This window comes from Struthio camelus, chromosome 11, assembly GCF_040807025.1.
Source record: "Struthio camelus isolate bStrCam1 chromosome 11, bStrCam1.hap1, whole genome shotgun sequence".
NCBI classification, from domain to species: domain Eukaryota; kingdom Metazoa; phylum Chordata; class Aves; order Struthioniformes; family Struthionidae; genus Struthio; species Struthio camelus.
The window spans coordinates 29024390-29040711 of NC_090952.1; the positions used below are offsets into that span (position 1 = coordinate 29024390).

Sequence of the window (16322 nt, forward strand, 5' to 3'; positions counted from 1 at the left end):
GGCACTAAAATGAGCAACGGGAACTCTGCCTACCTCCCACCTCCCAGAGCTTGGGAAGACAGCAACATTTTGTAATGGGTCTGGCAGATAAAAACTGGAGAGGTGAAGTACTTTGGAGGCACAATGAACTGGACAGACAGAACCACGGTCGGTACTGCTGGGGAAATAAGCTCCCTCCTGCAGGAGGGAGTGGGATTCTGTGGGGCAGTTTGGTGATGGACTAAGTCTTTTGCACAATATTCCTGGGAAACTTCCAAGATAACTCTCCTCGACCACCCCAAAGACTCCAACTGTGAATCATGCTAAATGCACGGTAAGACATTTATTTTAGAGTCCTGAGATAAAACCCCTGGCCACGGTGACCTTGTGTTGCCGCAGCGTTTGCTTTCCTGCACACGCTACATGTACACACCGCGCGAGACAGACCCTGGCGCAAGGAGCTTGCAGTCGAAACCGAGAAACCCAAAGGAGGCAGAATAGGGAACTCGCAGAGAGTTTATTCGTTTTCACCGATGGAGGGTGGTAGCTGGAGAGAGGCTCAGCCAGCATCTGCAGCAGGGAACCGGCGGCAGAGATGTAAAGTGAACCCAGATCTGGAAACAGGGTCTGCTCACAAACTCTCTGGCCGTCCCGCCCAGAACGCTTGTGAAATCAGCTCGTGTCAGGTCTCCTGAATTACACCAAAAGAACAGAAAATGCCTGCAGCCTTCGGAAACGCTGCTTATCCCAGTGGCGTCCACGGTGCCCAGCTGCCGGGACAGGCCGCGCGCGCTGAGGCCGCGCAGGCGGCGAGGTCGCCCTGCCGTGCGCGCGTGGGGGCCGCCCGCCTCGCTGGCCGGTCACGCGCGGCCAGGTGTCCGCCCGGCGCGGCGCGGGCGGGGCAGCCGGGGACGTGGGTGCTGGTCGCGGCTGGGGCTCCCGCCCCCGCGGTGCCGGTCAGGCGGCGGCGGCCGCTCCCGGCTGCGCTTCGGCGGTGCTCGGCGCTGCAGGGGGCCGCCGCCGCGCGCTTTGCATAGCCCCGCCCAGGCCGCCGCCGCCCGCCAATGGGAGGCCGCGCCGCGGGCGGGGGCGGGGCGGCGCCGCGGGCCACCCCACGCCGCTCCGCGCCGCGCCGCTCGGCTCGGCTCGGTGCGCTGCGCGCGGCGTGGGAGCGCGGCCGCTGCGCGCGCGGCTCCGCGCAGGTGAGAGGAGCGGGACGGGGCGCGGGGCGGCGGCTCCGCTGGGCTCCGCTCCACGCGGCGTGGGAGCGCGGCGCGGTGCTGCGCGGCGCCGGGCAGCGCGGGGTGCGGCGCGGCGCGGCGTGGGGGCGCGGGGGCTGCGCTGCCGCTGCCGGACGGCGGCGCGGCGCAGGTGCGGAGCGGGGCGCGGCCGCCGGCGGGGCCGGCTGTTCCCCGCGCGCGGGTGCCCTCGGCGGCGGTTGTCGCCTAGATGTTGTCGCCGTGGCCGTGGGTCCCTGGCGGCCCCGCCGCACGCGGGCTGCCCGGCGGCTCCGCGCCCGCGGGGGGCGCCGCGGGGCTGCGCGGGGTCGGGTCTAGGGGGGCGCGGGGCGGCTCGCGCAGCCGCGGGCGGGACGTGCCCGGGCAGGTCCCGGCGCCGCCGCGGGCGGGCGGGGCGGGCGGGGGTCGCGCGGCGCGTCCCGTCCCCGCGTGGGCGGCGGCGCGGGACCCGCGGGCAGGTCGGGGCTCGCCGGCGCCCGGCCGCCCCCGCGCGCGCCTCGGCCCGGCGGGACCACCCCGTGGGGCCGCCCCCGGCACACGGCACGCGCGCCCCCGGACACAGCCCGCGCAACACCCTCGCCGCCTGCCCCGCGCGCACAGCCCGCGCCCCGCGCACCCCGCGCACCCGGCTGTGCCCCGCACGGGCACCACGCGCCGGCCGGGGCCCTGCGCGCCCCACGCCCGCCCCACAGGCCTCCTGTGCTGCATGCCGGGCTGCGTGCCCCACGCATGCCCCACACATGCTCCCACGCCGCATACTGGACTGCGCACCCCACACTGCACGCCCCATGCACTGCATGCGCTGCACACCGGCCTGCGCGCCCCACACCTGCCCCCCGCGCAGCACACCCTGCGTGCCAGGCTGTGCGCCCCATGCTGCCCGCCCCACACCTGCCCCACACCTGTGCCACGCACCGCACATGCTGTGCATTGGACTGTGCGCCCCACACATGCACCCCACATGCATGCCGGACTGTGCACCCCACGCGCACCCCACATGCTTCACGCCAGGCTGTGTGCCCCACACATGCCCCACACACCGCACACGCTGCGCGCCGGACTGTGCGCCCCACGTGCACCCCACGTCCAGCCCCGAGTCCTAGCAAAGTCCGGCTTTGAGCCTGCCTGCTGAGGGTTTTGCGTGGGGGCCCTTCCACATTGTGTCTCACTTGGTTACTTAAGTGGAAAACAAGCAGTCTGGCCCCGGGATCCGCAGGGCTGCGCTGGGGTGCAGCCTTCTCTTTCACGGGAAGGTTTGCTGATCTAGCAGTGATTTCTGTGTGAGGAGGCGTTTCCTGGTGCGTTCAGCCCTTGTAAACACGTTAGTGTGTTTGTCTGTCGGAAGGTACCAAGCGTTTTTAGAGGCACATTTAAGCAGTTCTCAGTAAGTACTGATGCAAAATTCTGTTCTTCGTAGCGCTTGCTCCAGTGAAATGACACTTTTCCCTTCTCAGCGTAATCTGTACGAGTCCATTCAGGACAAGTGTTAAGACTTGCAGAAAAGAACAAAGGCCTTTCCAGATGCGCTGAGTTCTTACTGTAAGCAAGGGAGTGACGATTATTAAGTACATGTGGGGAAAAAGCAGATAAAAATCCAAGGTTTTAAAAACAAATTGTAAGAATTTTGGAAGTCTTAGCTGAGAGAGCTAATAAGGCAGAGTATAGATGCCCAAGATGGACAGCCGGAATTTGAGAAAAATCAGTAGTTATGGTCCCAATTGATATGCAATGAGTCTACAAATAGAGCCATGTAGCCGTAGGCCTGACAGCCCTGTGACAGACATTGCCCTCTGCCCTGTATGTCCTATATTGTGATTTTTTTGGGGGGGGGGGGGAGGAGGGTTACTGCATTTCAATTATCTCCCTCTGCAGAGGGAGAAGGAAACAGAAGTAGACCGTGAACATTGCAGCTGCGGGAGTATTGCAGTGCAGTAAAGAGAGGGGTGCAACCTGCGCCAAGTGCCTCCGGTGCAACGCCGGGGTGCTGTTTGCTCCTATAGCAAACACTAAAGTTTCCAGCCACTTCAAATTAAACCATTAGTGGACTGTCGCATGAGTAAAACTTCCAAATCTATTGGAAAACGTGCTGATTCCCAAACCATACTAAAATACTCAGATTCAGCCTTTCCTCTCCCCACCTCCCCTTTTCTTTTCAATTCCTTCCTCCTCTGAGCAATCCTTAGCAATCCTGCAAGGCCTCCTGGAGGGGGTGGCAGGATCAACCCCAACATGCTTGTTAGAGTAACAAGGCATCAAGATTAGTATTTCTTCTAAGATCATGTTGTTTACTGCCTGTTCTACTAGTTTCTAACTCTTTTCATGAAGCGATGTGTAGAAGTCTGCTTGGATATCCTGTTAGCTCGTGCAGTGATGTCGCAGGGAATTGTCTACTAATCCTTTAACTTTGATAAGTCAGTGCTTCCCAGGGAAAGATAATTCCACATGTCTTTACAGAACTGAGTCTGGAAATATTTGACAAGAACAGATGTGTTTGGAAAACAAAATACGTTTCTTCTAATACAGAAGTGTAGCGGGCCAAACTCGGTTATAACCGATTACAAAAATGCACCCTCAGACTCATCCTGAAAAGAATCTAGCTGTGGTGTCAATGTCTGCTCTTCATGTTTGTTTTACTCACTGCTAACGAATCAAAATTTGCCAAAAAAAATCAGACAGGTTTTGCTTGAATATGAGAGATCAAAGTGAGAAACTTAGGTGTGATCCAAATTCTCCAGTGGCTTTGGAACGAAGCTCCAGCGTGGACCTATAGGTGCAGGTGCTGAAAGAAGCCGTGCTAGCACGTCTTGAGTTTGCAGCTAAGTATTTTAGAAAAACATCCAGGTAAGAGCGGTCCTTCGCTGGTACGCAGGAGTCTGATAGCTACTGGAAAGTGCCGCTGCCTTTGTGCCGATGCGTGCAGGTGTCTGAAGGCGGGTGATTTTTGGAAAATTAACTTTTTGCGGGAAAGAAGATCAGCGAGCTGCAGGACTGCCGCTCAGGTAGAGGGTTACTTGTTTGCACTGTAGCTTTGCTGAAATGCTTTTTATCGCACACAGTGAAACTCATTCAGCAACTCGTGTTTTCCCTGTTTGAGTAACAATATAGCAGGGATTGTGCTCTGCTCACTTCACTCAGGCAAGATGTCCTGTTAAGGCAATAAAAGGTAACTTTTAGTAAATTACGACCTTTTTTGACTTAGGAAGTTTTACGCATCTTGAAACAATGTCTATACATGTTGCATCCTTCCAACTTCTGAGCGCATTGATACTGTGTCACGTTTATATTCCTCTTTGGCAAATAAAATCTGTAGCTCTGGCAATCACCGTGAGATCCTGCGTAGTTTCCAAAGAGGTGGGAGGGTTTTGTTGTTTGTTTTTATTATTTACTTTCAGCTAATTAGGACCAGTTGTTTTGGTCGCTTATGAGACTATCAGAAGCTGCTGCTTTACTAGGGCGATGCTATGTGGTTTGGGATGTATGCCTCACTTACAAATTAAATGTCTTGGTTCTGGTATTGTTAAAATAAAAAGTGAAAAATCCCACAGCTTTGAATTTCGTGCCAGATACTCAACAAAGCTTTCATTCCATGTATCGTTATATTGTGGCTTGAGAACTAGCAGGCCTGGTCTACGCTTAATAGTTCTGCTGGCATGGCTGTGGTATGATGTTTCCCCTGCCATCCCTAAGTGATATAGTTATGCTGGCAAATGTCCTAATGTACATGTAGCTACACTGGCATAAGATTCCTTTTGCTTGTGTAACTTTTTCTATTTGGGAAACTGGTTTAAGCTGTTCCTCTTCTAGGGAGACAGGCTGCTAGGGATGTACCCATATCTGCATACCCTTCTGAAGAGTAGAAAAGTCCATAAATACACAAGAGGAAGAGATCAGGTAGGCTGAAGTTGTGTGTGCAGGGCAGTTTCACCAAAGACTTCTTTTTTCATCTGTATCTCTTTTTTGTATTGTGTAGCACTTAGGAGAGCCAGTGAAATTCAGGGCCCTGTTCTTCCCACGTTTCCAAAGCGTTGGCTCCTTTTCTGTTGCTGCAACTGTATTTCATACCTCTTTTGCTCTTGTAACAGGACAAGCCTAAATTAAATCCCAGCCTCCAGATGAGTAGCATCAGCTGAGCTTGTGCTCTCCGCAGTGGGCAAAGGCATCTAGGTAGCAGATGGGAACCAGGATGCAGACTGGGATGTTATCCAGGCTTGGCAGGCTGGGATTCAAACTGGCCCTCTGAAGTGGTCGAATGGGGCCTCTCTTCCTCTTTTTATTTGTCCTGCTTCATTTAGCTTCTAGCTAGACTCTAACACTAAACCTGAATGTTTCTCCCGTGACACTGGCATGCAGTTCCCTGTTTGCCACCTTCTGAGATGGTGACAAATTTCCTTTATTTATTCTATAGTGTCAGTAACCTTTACATTATTTATAGGCTGTGATCGTGTCCCTCCTGAGATAGTTGCAAGATAAATTTAGCTCCCTTAGCTTCTCATCGTCGTATGTCTTCACGTCCAATCCTCACCGACTTTCGCTGTCTTTCCTTGTATCAAATGAGATGCTGCCTGTGAGCATGAACTGCAGTAATTAGTGACTCACTTTCTATGCTTATCTGGGAGAGACGTCATGTCAAATGAATCTTGATCATTCAGGGACTGGCAAGCCTGTCCAAACGTCCATTTCCAAAAGACAGCCCACATCGGAGCGGTGGGAGATTAGATAGAGGAATGCAGAAAGAGCCGGCGCAGGAATGTATGCTGATGGGACCTTTGCATTTAGTGTCTGCTAAGGGTGCCGACCGGATAAGAGGAGGGGGAGTTGTAGCAGGAGGGAGCCGTGGGAGTGCTTGGAGATCTACGGCTATACAGCCATGCTTCCCCGTGTCTTGTTAGAGCTGTGTAGGGGGACCATCATCCTGGCCTAGTTTTCTCTTCTGATGAGGCTGTGGGTCAGCACAACTCTAGTTTAAGTGCCAAGTTTTCCCAGGTGTTTCAAACCCTTAAGTGTAGTGTCCTTCACAAGAGCCTTTTTGAGTGTTTCATACTCCTGTTGAACGTTCAGAAGTTAATTAGCGGTCTAGTGGGGAGTGGGTTTTATAATGTTCCTATCATCAAGGTAGGAACCCACCCAGAAGATGCAGAAATAAACAGTCCCCAAACTTGAAATAAATTACTTGGTTTTTGTAGCTTCAGTGTGAGTTCTGCTTGTTCTCCAGTGAGATTTGAGTCCCATGTTCTCTGGTGAGCTGTGGTCACTGAAGGTGGAAATTGTGGCTCCAGTGAGGTTAGCGACAGTTCTGCCACTAATTTCAGCTGAGCCATTAATTCACTTAAGAAAGGCTATGGATGGTATTGGACAGGGAGAAGGATGTTTGTTCTGCCTGTCCACCAACATAGCTGAAAATGAGTCTGCAGTGAACTGAAATCTGTGCAGAACAAGAGCATGAGCAGACTGTATGGCTCTGGACTGGAGTAGTAGAGGGTTGGATGTGTGTCCTGCTCTGCTAACTCTGCTGGAGAGCATAGATAAACACCGATCTTTGGTAATATCCGAGCAAAGCAGCTTAACTGACCAAAGCTCATCTGCCAGATCCCTAAGCTGAGACTGAGCTTTCTATCTGATAGTCTGGGATATCCAAAAATACAGTTGGAACTAGCAAAATTCACTGATTCCTGCCAGATCAGTGGCTCAGTAATCAGTGTGTCTAGCTTAATGTTGAAAAATAAAATGTCATCTGTTCCATGATAAAGGATGCTATATGGCAGCAGGGATAGATGGTTCATCTGCAGCCTTACTGAGAAGTCCTCCTCTTTCCTTTCTCAGCTCTTAGTGTACACTGCCCTTTGGATGAGAGCAGATAGCCTTGCTCCTGCCAAAGTGACGTTCTTGATGCGTAAGAAATGCAGGCTAATGTCCTAGTGAAGGCGGAAACTTTTGCCCAGAAAAGGGCACGCTATTTGACTTAAGAGTGTTGGGACTTGCTCTGACCTCTTTGCTTTCTCTTCCTGCCTTCTTCAGGCTCCTGGAACCTTTCCAGCCTCAATGGACTGCCAAGAGAGCGAGTATTTGGACGAGCATGGGAAGTGCACCCCGTGTAGAACTTGTATGCCTGGACAGGAGCTTTCCAAGGTAATTTTGCTGCTCCATAAGGACCAGGAATCATCTAGCACCAAGACTGTCATGGTGCTAGACAAATCCTCTGCTAATTTTTATTAGGAAAGATAATCTTAGGTCCCAGTATTTTAGGAAGAGCAGAGACTCAGTAGCCAAGGAAGGCAAGCAGCTTCACTCACCTCCACGTTGAGCACTGGGTAGGAGGGTGAGCAGTGGAAGTAACAAACAGGAAGGAGTTTCAGGTTGATGCTCAGAAGCGTCCTTCTCTCCTATCTGCTGGTGGAAATCCAATTTCCTTCCAGTGTGTAACCCCAAGTAAAGTGATGGCTCTGGACGGTCCAGCCAGGCCATGCTGGGTGGATATGAGCAGGACACTTGGGTGAAGTCCATGAATCTGGCCCAGCCTTGGCAGTGTCAGTTCATGGTTCTTGACCCACGGATACCAAGCTTTGTGCCTTCTACCAACAGTCCTTCCTGGGGTTCCTTCTCTCACTAAAACACGTTCCAATGACTGAGGCAACCAATGACTGGGCTATTGCTGGGCAAAAAAAAGGCTTCCTCATTTTTCTTCGTGAGATCAGGTCTGTCATTGTCTGCTTTGCAGCTGTGTTCTGAGGGTCTTTCAGGTCTCTGCATAAACAGTAACTCTTTCACTGTTTGCCCCCAAAAAAGCAATGGAATTTCCCTCTCTGTCACTTTGGGACCCAAAGTGGCTTCTCATCCCACTCATGAACTCAACCTTGTGTCTTGCAGGACTGTGGTGATGGTGGAGGGGGGGATGCACAGTGCGTTGCTTGCCCTCCCAGGAAGTTTAAGGATAGCTGGGGACATCATGGCTGCAAACCCTGTCTATCTTGCACTCTCATCAACCGTGTCCAGAAATCCAATTGCACAGCGACTACCAATGCGGTCTGTGGGGAATGCCTGCCGGGGTGAGTAGAGCTGGCTCCTCAGCGTGAAGAGCAACGGTAGCGTTTGCAGCTGGGAGGGAACATGTAGAGAGGGCTGGGCAGAGCGAGCATTTATCTGAGGCCACTTGTCACATGATACTAAAGAGGTGCCCTGGTGCTCCTGGACCTGGTGGTCCAGGGCTTCCTCTTTGAAGACACTGCAAATGATAGGCAAATGTGACCCATCAAATGCCCCCTTTATAGCCCTGAAGAAGGTAATCTGATGGGTCCTGTAAATGAGCAGAGGAAGAATATCCCTTCCAGGCCTAAATTACTGCTGTGCACAGTGGGATGGCTAAAGCCCAGGAGACGAGGGCATGTAGATCACTACTGTTAGTAGTCTCCAAAGAGAGCAATAGAGGCAAAGCCTAGACAGATGAGTTCCTGTGTCCAAGCAGTCCTATGGAGGAAGCTGTGGTTTCTGCAACTGTTGTGTGTGTGTGGTTTTTTTAGTTAATTTTTTAAGAGTTACTGAATGAAGACTGCTGTGTACAATCAGCCTGTAAAATGCCACGGAGCTGTAAACCATTTACTGACAAACGGTATGAATTGTGACAGAGGAATGAATGTCAGAGCCCTGGGTGTTTTGGTCTCTTCCCAGCCAGACTTGCTAGCTGGAGTTCTTCTGTGATTTTGTTGATCTATCCACCCTCTTTTAGCAAGACATGGGGGGCTGTCCAGGAGTGATTCTTGGTAAAGGTGGCTACAGCAATGAAAAAGTAGGTCTGAATTTAGCCAGCGTGTGAGACAGATGTTGTGCTTTGTGGCTTCTCAGCGTGCCGTGGCACCAAGGAAGATGGACTGGTTTTCTCTGGGCTGCCTCCTGGTAAAGGAAGCAACATGTTTTTTCAGAGCAGCGTTGGGCCAGGCTTTAAGCCAGCCAGCCCGCTGGAGTAGCGCAGGCTGACAGCGGCTGGGGAGCGCCGGGTCCCTCGGCCCATCGCGTGGCTGATACGCTCTGCGCTTTGTTTGGCAGGTTCTACCGTAAGGCCCGGATCAGCGGGCAGCTCGACTGGGAGTGCATCCCTTGCACCAAGCAGACGCCCTCCTCCGAGCCTCAGTGTACGTACTCAGCAGCCCTTCTGCCTGCTGCCGTTCTCTACTCACGGGACGCCGAGCTGCTTTTAGGATAAAAGGAGTGGTGAGGACGTCCCCTAGAGCAGGTTCATGGTTAAGTCGGCATGTTAAGTCCACATCCTATCACTAGTCATTGTGACTGCATCAAAGGCAGACACAGACTCAGATGTGTATTTGCACTATTCTTTGACCATTTTTCCTTGTTGGCCAGCTTACTTAGCTGGCAAAACCACCAAAACACTGCCCGGTGGAGACCTGCTGGAGGAAGCACGTTCATTATGTACGAAGAGGGAAGGGACAGGGAGAGGAGTGGCCTAAAGCCTCAGAAATGAGCTCCAATATTTTGTGACCGGTGTGTTTGCAGGTCGGTCCAGAACAAACCTGGTGAAGGTAGCAGTCCCCACTGTACCACCACAAGACACAGCCCTTCTCGCACTGACCAGCAGTGCCCTGGTCATCATTGTACTGGTACTTCTGGCACTCTCCATCATCTACTGCAAGCGTTTTTGGAAGAGCCAGTGCCAGCGAGGTGAGTCAAAGTATACAATATTTCTCTGTTTCTTCTTCCTTTACCCTATTCTGTTTGCACATGTTCTTCACTCTTCCCTTGTTGTGTAGAGCATAGCCATTAGCATTGGTTTTGTTGAAAGCATGAAGTGAACCAAGCTTTCCTCTGCTCACAGAGGATAAACAGCTCCTCATACTTTTTTCATCTGCAGGACTTCTCTGTTGCTTTTTCTGCCCAAAGACATGGAGGAGCCTTTCTCTTCCCTAGTACCATAAGTAGTAGAAGGAGACTGTGCCATGCTTTTATTGTCAAAATCGGCATTCTCTCTTCCTGGGGTTTCTTAAGGGCAGGCTGAGTCTGAGTGGCTTTTGGCAGGGCAGGACTAGAGCGCTAGGAAGTGCTGAGGCAAGAGAGGAGTAGGCTTGATAGCTAGGGTTGGGGTACGCTGGCATCCATCACACAGTATACCGGAGAACTGCTGGCTTCCCCAGCTCCTCACAGGCAGACATACCACATAACTGAGGACATTCTAGGGAAATAAGCCAAGCCTTCGCTCAGACTGGTTCTTCTCTATCCTCCAAGTCTTCCTGAGGACTCAGAATTTCTCAGGCCAGCGAGCAATGTTCCCAGCCTCAGCTGCGCCCGGCAGATTTCTGTGTGAAGAACAGATGTCTGGTCCCTGCTGCCTGGGTGTGAAGAACCTGAGTCCGTGCTACAGGCAGGCAGAAGGTAACTGCTCCTTTTTTTGGCGGGAGATGAGGGTAGAGGGTGAAGGGAGAATCATGCTTGGCTCTGATTCACACAGTCTTGAGACATGCAGAGTTTCTGTTAGGAAGGAAGGAGCTGGAAAGTATCAAAGTTCCAGCAAAATGAAGCATTTTCTCATGATGCCAGTTCCTTCTAGGATCAACCCTGTTGTGGCCCCTCTTCAGCGCAGAGCTCAGTGCTGCCAAGGATCTTCTCCTAGGGCCTGTGTGGAAAGCAGAAGTCCCCGTGAATTCCACTGCAAGACGCACAGGAGATAGGCAGTGTTTTGGGACTTCTCTTAACAGTCAATTGCAGATTTTGTACTAGCAGTGGAAATATTCACATTCAAGTGCTGTAGCTTCCGTGTCTCCCTCCAGTCAACTCCTGCTGTCACTGTAACCCTGCAAGTAGGACTGACTGAACTTGAGGAAATGCATGAAAATTGCCTTGTTCAGCAGTGGCATGCTGGGGTAGAAGTCTGACCGCTTATGGAGGGCTCTTTACCCCTCTGTCCACTGGACATATGGAAGATGAGGTTTAAAGGATAGGCTGGTAGACCTCTGAAAAGGGGGAAGCGCAGCAGAGGAAGGGAGAACCCAAATATTACTAAGCTGCAGAGATTTTTTGATTTCAGGCCCAGTGGAAGCAGTTCAGTTCATTTCAGATGGAGAAGCCATTGGTCTTCAACTCCCAGCTCTCCAGCCTGAACTGGAAGTGCCTCAGGCGACTGCCATCAGCCCTGCTCCCAAATCCCAGCTGGTGAGGAGCGTCCTGGAAACTCAGCCCCTGATCAGGAACTCAGGCTGCAGCGACTGCTTGGCGGGGGTCTTGTCTCCCTCTGACTTCAGGCAAGGCCCAGCCGGGGTGGCAGAGGCCCTGGCCCCTCTCTCATCGTGTGCCTCAGAAATGCAGCACAAATGGCCCCATGCCCCGGTAGAGTGTACGGAGCTCGATCTGCAGAAGTTCTCCACCCAGACGGACTTCGTGGGCAATGAAAGATCAGAGGATGCGGTGAGCCGGGCGGCTCAGAGAATCACAAAAGAGAACAACAGTGGAGTGCTTGAAGCAAAGAACGGACTCGTTTTGGATCTGACAAGGGGCCTGTCCTCAGCCTTCCAAAATCCTACTGCTGAAAGTGCAGAACAACCGGTAAGTTCTTCCATGCTCATCTCTTCTCTACAATAGTGTTGGCCATAATGGGCCTCATACGCAGAAGGCTGGAACTACGGGTGGATTAGGGATGTAGATTCCTAATATTAAAGCTAATTAATATCTAGGACTGCCTGGTAATTAGCACAAATGATTAGCCAGATGTTTACTGATGTGTTTGGGAGCAGATGAGGCCCATTTTCTGTGGGTCGGGCAAGAGGCCTGGAGCAACTGGTGAGACAGCTTAAGTCCAGCCTGTCTAATAGAAGAAAATAATTGTGTTCTTACGGGTGATTTTTTTTTTTTTTGTGAAGTGGATGTGACTGGGCACTAAAGGTGGCATAAGGCTGCCAGCACTTGAAGGAGCAGAGTCAATGTATTGACTATATAAGCATATCTTTATGCATAATTGATGCACTCTTGAGAGATTCTTGTACTCTTGCTCATCTAGAAAGCTGACATGGCACCTGAAGGCACTGGTTCCTATCCCTTACCAGTTAGTTTGAAATGAACCAAATGATTAACGTAACTGAGGTTCGGAAAATGGCTGGTAAAGAAAGGTATTTAATAGCTTAGCTCCAGGTCATGATTTATGGAAGCGGTTTGCTAGGAGGCCCTGGAGCGTCCTGAGGAGGTTGTTAGCTCTGTGCGACGGTAATGCAGGATGGACAAGTACCAGTTCTTTATACCTCTGTGAAGGTCCTAGGAGCACTGGCAAGCACAACTGTTGCTCATCAGACTGTTTCCAACCTTGGGGTCTTTATTTTGCCAGGAGAACGATGCCCAGAGCCTTCTGACTCAGATCAGCAGCACTACGAAGGGTAAGTGTCTTTGTAGCCTCATCTTTTTCACCAAATATTTGGGGTAGCAGAGGGAGACAAATTCTTGGAAAGGAGCTCCTCCAGAGGCCCACCGTGACTATGCAGAGGAGCCAACCTTCACAGGGATTTATCTGACTTCCATAGCCTTTGGTGTTAGTTTACAGAGTAGATTTTCTGTGATACTGTCTGGAACGGCCTGAGGGTGGGTGGTGAATGGACGCTCAGCTTCTACCTATTACCAGCCTCCACAGGACCGAGAGCCAGCTTCGTGTTGCTGGGCTCTGAAAGTAACAGTGGAGGAGATACTGCCATGGCAGGATGGTGTTTCACCTGCTTAGCAGGAGCCGGGGGGCTTTAACGTGGCTACTTTGTTTATTCTTGTCCCAGCTGGGTATGTTGGTTTCTAACCCTACTTTGCTGTATTGCTGCCCCCAGGTCTCCTAGTGGCAGAGCTGCCTCATTCCTTGGTGCAGTCACTTGCCTTCTTGTTAGACCCTTCCTTGAACGGTGTGAAGAATTTCAGCCACGTGGCACTGGAGCTGGGGGTCACACCGCAACTGTTGGGCAGGATATCTGGATTTGAGCAACTCGTCACTCACTTCACCTACTCAGGAGACACTGTCACCATTCCTGTCCTGGCGCAAGCTCTGCAGCGACTCCAGCGGTTTGATGCCTTGCTCCTGCTGTGTGATCACTTTGCTCTCAGCCGGGTTCAGGGCCGCCAGTGCTAAGAGGAGACAGGGAAAGGACAGAGGAAACTCCACGCACTGTCTTTACTGGTAGGAGAGAGGATCTGGTAGCACCGTGGTCACATAATCTCTTCAGTGTGCATGTGGTGATTATGTGGAGATGGTCTTTGCATCGTGGAATAGAAGCACATGAGCAGGAACATACCTCCTAGGAGAAGAGCAGAGGAGTGCTAGGGGGGTGACAACATCATGTATCCTCACAATCTTCTCTTCTGCCCATGTGGGTAGTTGTGAGGTTTTTCTCAGGCCCCTCCAGAACCCAGAACCCATTTTTCTTCAGCTGTATTTACGTTCTTGTCCATAAACTGAGTGGCCTCATAGACCCTGTGCTATCTGCTCTGTGGATTGATGATGGTGTGTAACAGGCCTTATTCAGTGCAAATTGTTAGCCTTGTTGGTCTTGTGATTGCTTCTCTAAGGCTCCTCAGCCACGTTCTGTGCTGAGGTTCGGTGTTTGTGGGCAGCCTTTGAGCTGTCTCTGGTTTGGTGGTGGAACAATTCTTCAGGGCCTGTACAGGAGGGTCCTAAGTTATCTTCTACTTTGATGGCGCTGACTGTTGGTTTCTCCTCCTCAGTTGTGTGCAGCTTTCTTACAGGCCCAACAATCACTTCTTTCCCATTCCAGCTTTTCAGATGTTGGACCTTCTTCATTTGGCCAATACTGTGTTTTTCTGGGTTCCTGTTGCTACTTTCTGAGTTTACTTTTTGTCTGCTCTTTCTCTGTGCACAGTTCTTGGAGGAGAACCTGCTTGACCATTACCTCTGTGGCAGAGAGGGTTAAGCTTTCACTTTGTGTGCCACCCCGAAATGGGGCATGTTTATTCCATTTCCCTTTTATGAAATGGTACAATTTTCTTAAAGGAATTTTGGACTGAGCATCAGGATTTTTAAATATATATGCTTCTTAACGTTTAGTGCTGTAATCCTCTCAGCCTGGGTAGCAATCTGTTTGCTCGCTTCCCCAGTCTCCTGTTGAATGCCTCTGCTCTGGTGTGCCACATCTGTCTGCCAACAGCCTCCTTGCGGTGGATGAGGTTTTAAGAGCTGCTGCTACGGTGAAACTTTGGGGTAGCACAGGCAGGGCCGCTTCCACTAAATTCTGCAGATGCCCGTGGAGACGGCTGGAGGCTTGTGACTAGAAAGCAGTTAGTGTCATGCCAGCACCAGGCACATATGAATTTGGCTGAAGACTGAAACTTCTTACCACAGCTTCATTACAGGGAGTATTAAAGTCACTGTGCCAATAATGGCAGAGCAGGCTTGTTTTAAAATGATCGTTTTCTGCCTAAAAATGATGGGATTTTCTGATCTCTGAGAGTGGCTGTCGTGGAAGGGAACACCCTTCTGCGTTCAAATTGCTCCTGCAGGATGTGTCAGAGCTTGCAACGGTTTCGCCTGCATCAGGCTCTCCCGCGCTCTTCGATGTTGTCCCCTAGGGCAGATTCCACCGCTGGTGGCTACAGGTTTCCGGGCTGTTTTCATGAAGCTGGCACCAGCTTCTGGGTTTTCTGTGTTAAGCAGGATTTTACTGGGCAGTTTGACAGATTGGATTTGAGGGGATGTGGTGGAATATGAAAGAATTGCAGTCAGTCATGAGGCTGGAGAGAAGCTGCCACTTGGAAGCTATGCGCTGACTGACAGAAGCGATGTTACTACAAGCCTCTCGCTCCAGTATTTTTGTCAGGGGCAAATACTTGAGCAGAAAATGAGGCACGCCCCACACCTCCCAGGGAGAGGCCGTGCGGAGGCGGGTAGGCATCTGGGGCTGGCCATCAGCTGCAGGAAGCTGGCCCGCGGCAAAGACGTGTCAGTCTGCGAGACGGCTGCAGCAGGCAAGGCACGTGGCAAACGCCGCTATATGGCGGCCGAGCTGCTCCTGGCTGGCGCCCGGCTCGGCCGGGGATGCCTTTGGTGCTGAGGTCACGGGCGCGGACAGCTGCGCCCCGCGGGGAGGCAGAGCGGGCAGCAGGCCTGGGGCCGGCGCTTCGCAGCGCACGCAGCCGCTCTGGGGAGCTGGCGCTGCGGGGACCGGGATCTCCGCAGATCGCCTTTAGGTGGCATCCGGTGAGTGTCTTTCAAGCACGCTGTGGCCGAGGTGTCGGCGTGGTGCCTGGCCCCAGGCCAGCAGCCAGCGGGCGAGAGGCTGCCGTCTCCCAGCCGCGGGGAGGCGGGCCGCCTTGGCTGGCGGCTGCCGGGAGGTTTGGACCCCCGTGGGCTGTGGGGAAATACCCTACAGATGTGGAGGACAGGGCTGCTCTGCCGGGACCGAGAGTGATTTAGGATGATGCTGGCCCTCGGGGCGGAGGTTACCCTCGCCGTGAGGCAGCTCGCGGTGGGGTATTCTGACGCTGGAGCCCCCTCTTCGGCCGGGACAAGGGGGCGCAGGCGGAGAGGCTGCACCTTCCGGCAGGAAGGCAGGCGGGAGGTTTCGGCGCCCCGAGTGCCTCGGCAGACGGCGCGATGCAGGAGCCAAGCAGCGCCGCGATGCCGCTCTCGTAGCGTCTCTCCGGCGGCGCCGTGCTGCGCCTGGCGGTGCGGAGACGGTTGCTTCGGGGAGCTCGTCGCCGTGGCCTGGGGCCGAGCAGCCGCCAGCGAGAGGAGCGAAGCGGAGGGGAGGGCCCGGGCCGAGGGCCGGAGGCCCCGCGGCGGAGCCGGGGCGAGCGCCTCCCCGGCGGCCGAAACTGCCCTGAAGTCGGTGGGATCAGGACTCAACCTCTCCTGCGATACGCCGGGAAGGAGAAGCAGCCTGTCTCGTTTCTGCCCTTCCTCCTGGGCCCTTTCCGGCCTCCTGGGTCTCCTTCCCTGTCCGGTCGTCCCTTCCCTGCTGCCCTGCCCGGCCCCGGCCCCAGCCGGGGCGCCGCGCGTGCCGGGCAGCCGCTCGACCGGCCTCCCCTGATGTCACCCGCCTATTGCGGCCCCTTCTCGCAGCGGCAGCTCCTCCGCTGGGGTGAGCTGGCAGCGGGACCGCCGTGAAGGCACAGCTGCCTGAAGGG

General features: G+C 53.2%; 1 protein-coding gene across 2 annotated transcripts; it reads left to right on the forward strand.

Annotated features, from left to right (window-relative positions):
* Positions 1 to 294: 294 nt before the first annotated feature.
* Positions 295 to 13363, forward strand: EDA2R (ectodysplasin A2 receptor). 2 transcript variants are annotated; one of them, XM_068957041.1, is made up of 9 exons: positions 295 to 313; positions 7233 to 7343; positions 8082 to 8260; positions 9255 to 9340; positions 9720 to 9884; positions 10446 to 10592; positions 11245 to 11759; positions 12532 to 12580; positions 13016 to 13363. In XM_068957041.1, the coding sequence occupies exons 2-9, from the start codon at positions 7257 to 7259 to the stop codon at positions 13309 to 13311; spliced, it is 1524 nt and encodes a 507-aa protein (XP_068813142.1). In that variant the 5' UTR covers positions 295 to 313; positions 7233 to 7256; the 3' UTR covers positions 13312 to 13363. The 2 variants fall into 2 exon arrangements, with proteins under 2 accessions (XP_068813142.1, XP_068813141.1); XM_068957040.1 differs by lacking the exon at positions 295 to 313 and adding an exon at positions 1085 to 1181.
* The last annotated feature ends 2959 nt before the right edge of the window (positions 13364 to 16322 follow it).

What these genes read in the sequence shown, in the direction of transcription:
- EDA2R (XM_068957041.1), top strand. Translation starts at nt 7,257, where the DNA reads ATGGACTGCCAAGAGAGCGAGTATTTGGACGAGCATGGGAAGTGCACC. An exon ending in TGTGGGGAATGCCTGCCGGG is followed by an intron (nt 8,261 to 9,254) that starts GTGAGTAGAGCT and finishes TTTGTTTGGCAG; the next exon opens with GTTCTACCGTAAGGCCCGGA. An exon ending in GTGCTACAGGCAGGCAGAAG is followed by an intron (nt 10,593 to 11,244) that starts GTAACTGCTCCT and finishes TTTTGATTTCAG; the next exon opens with GCCCAGTGGAAGCAGTTCAG.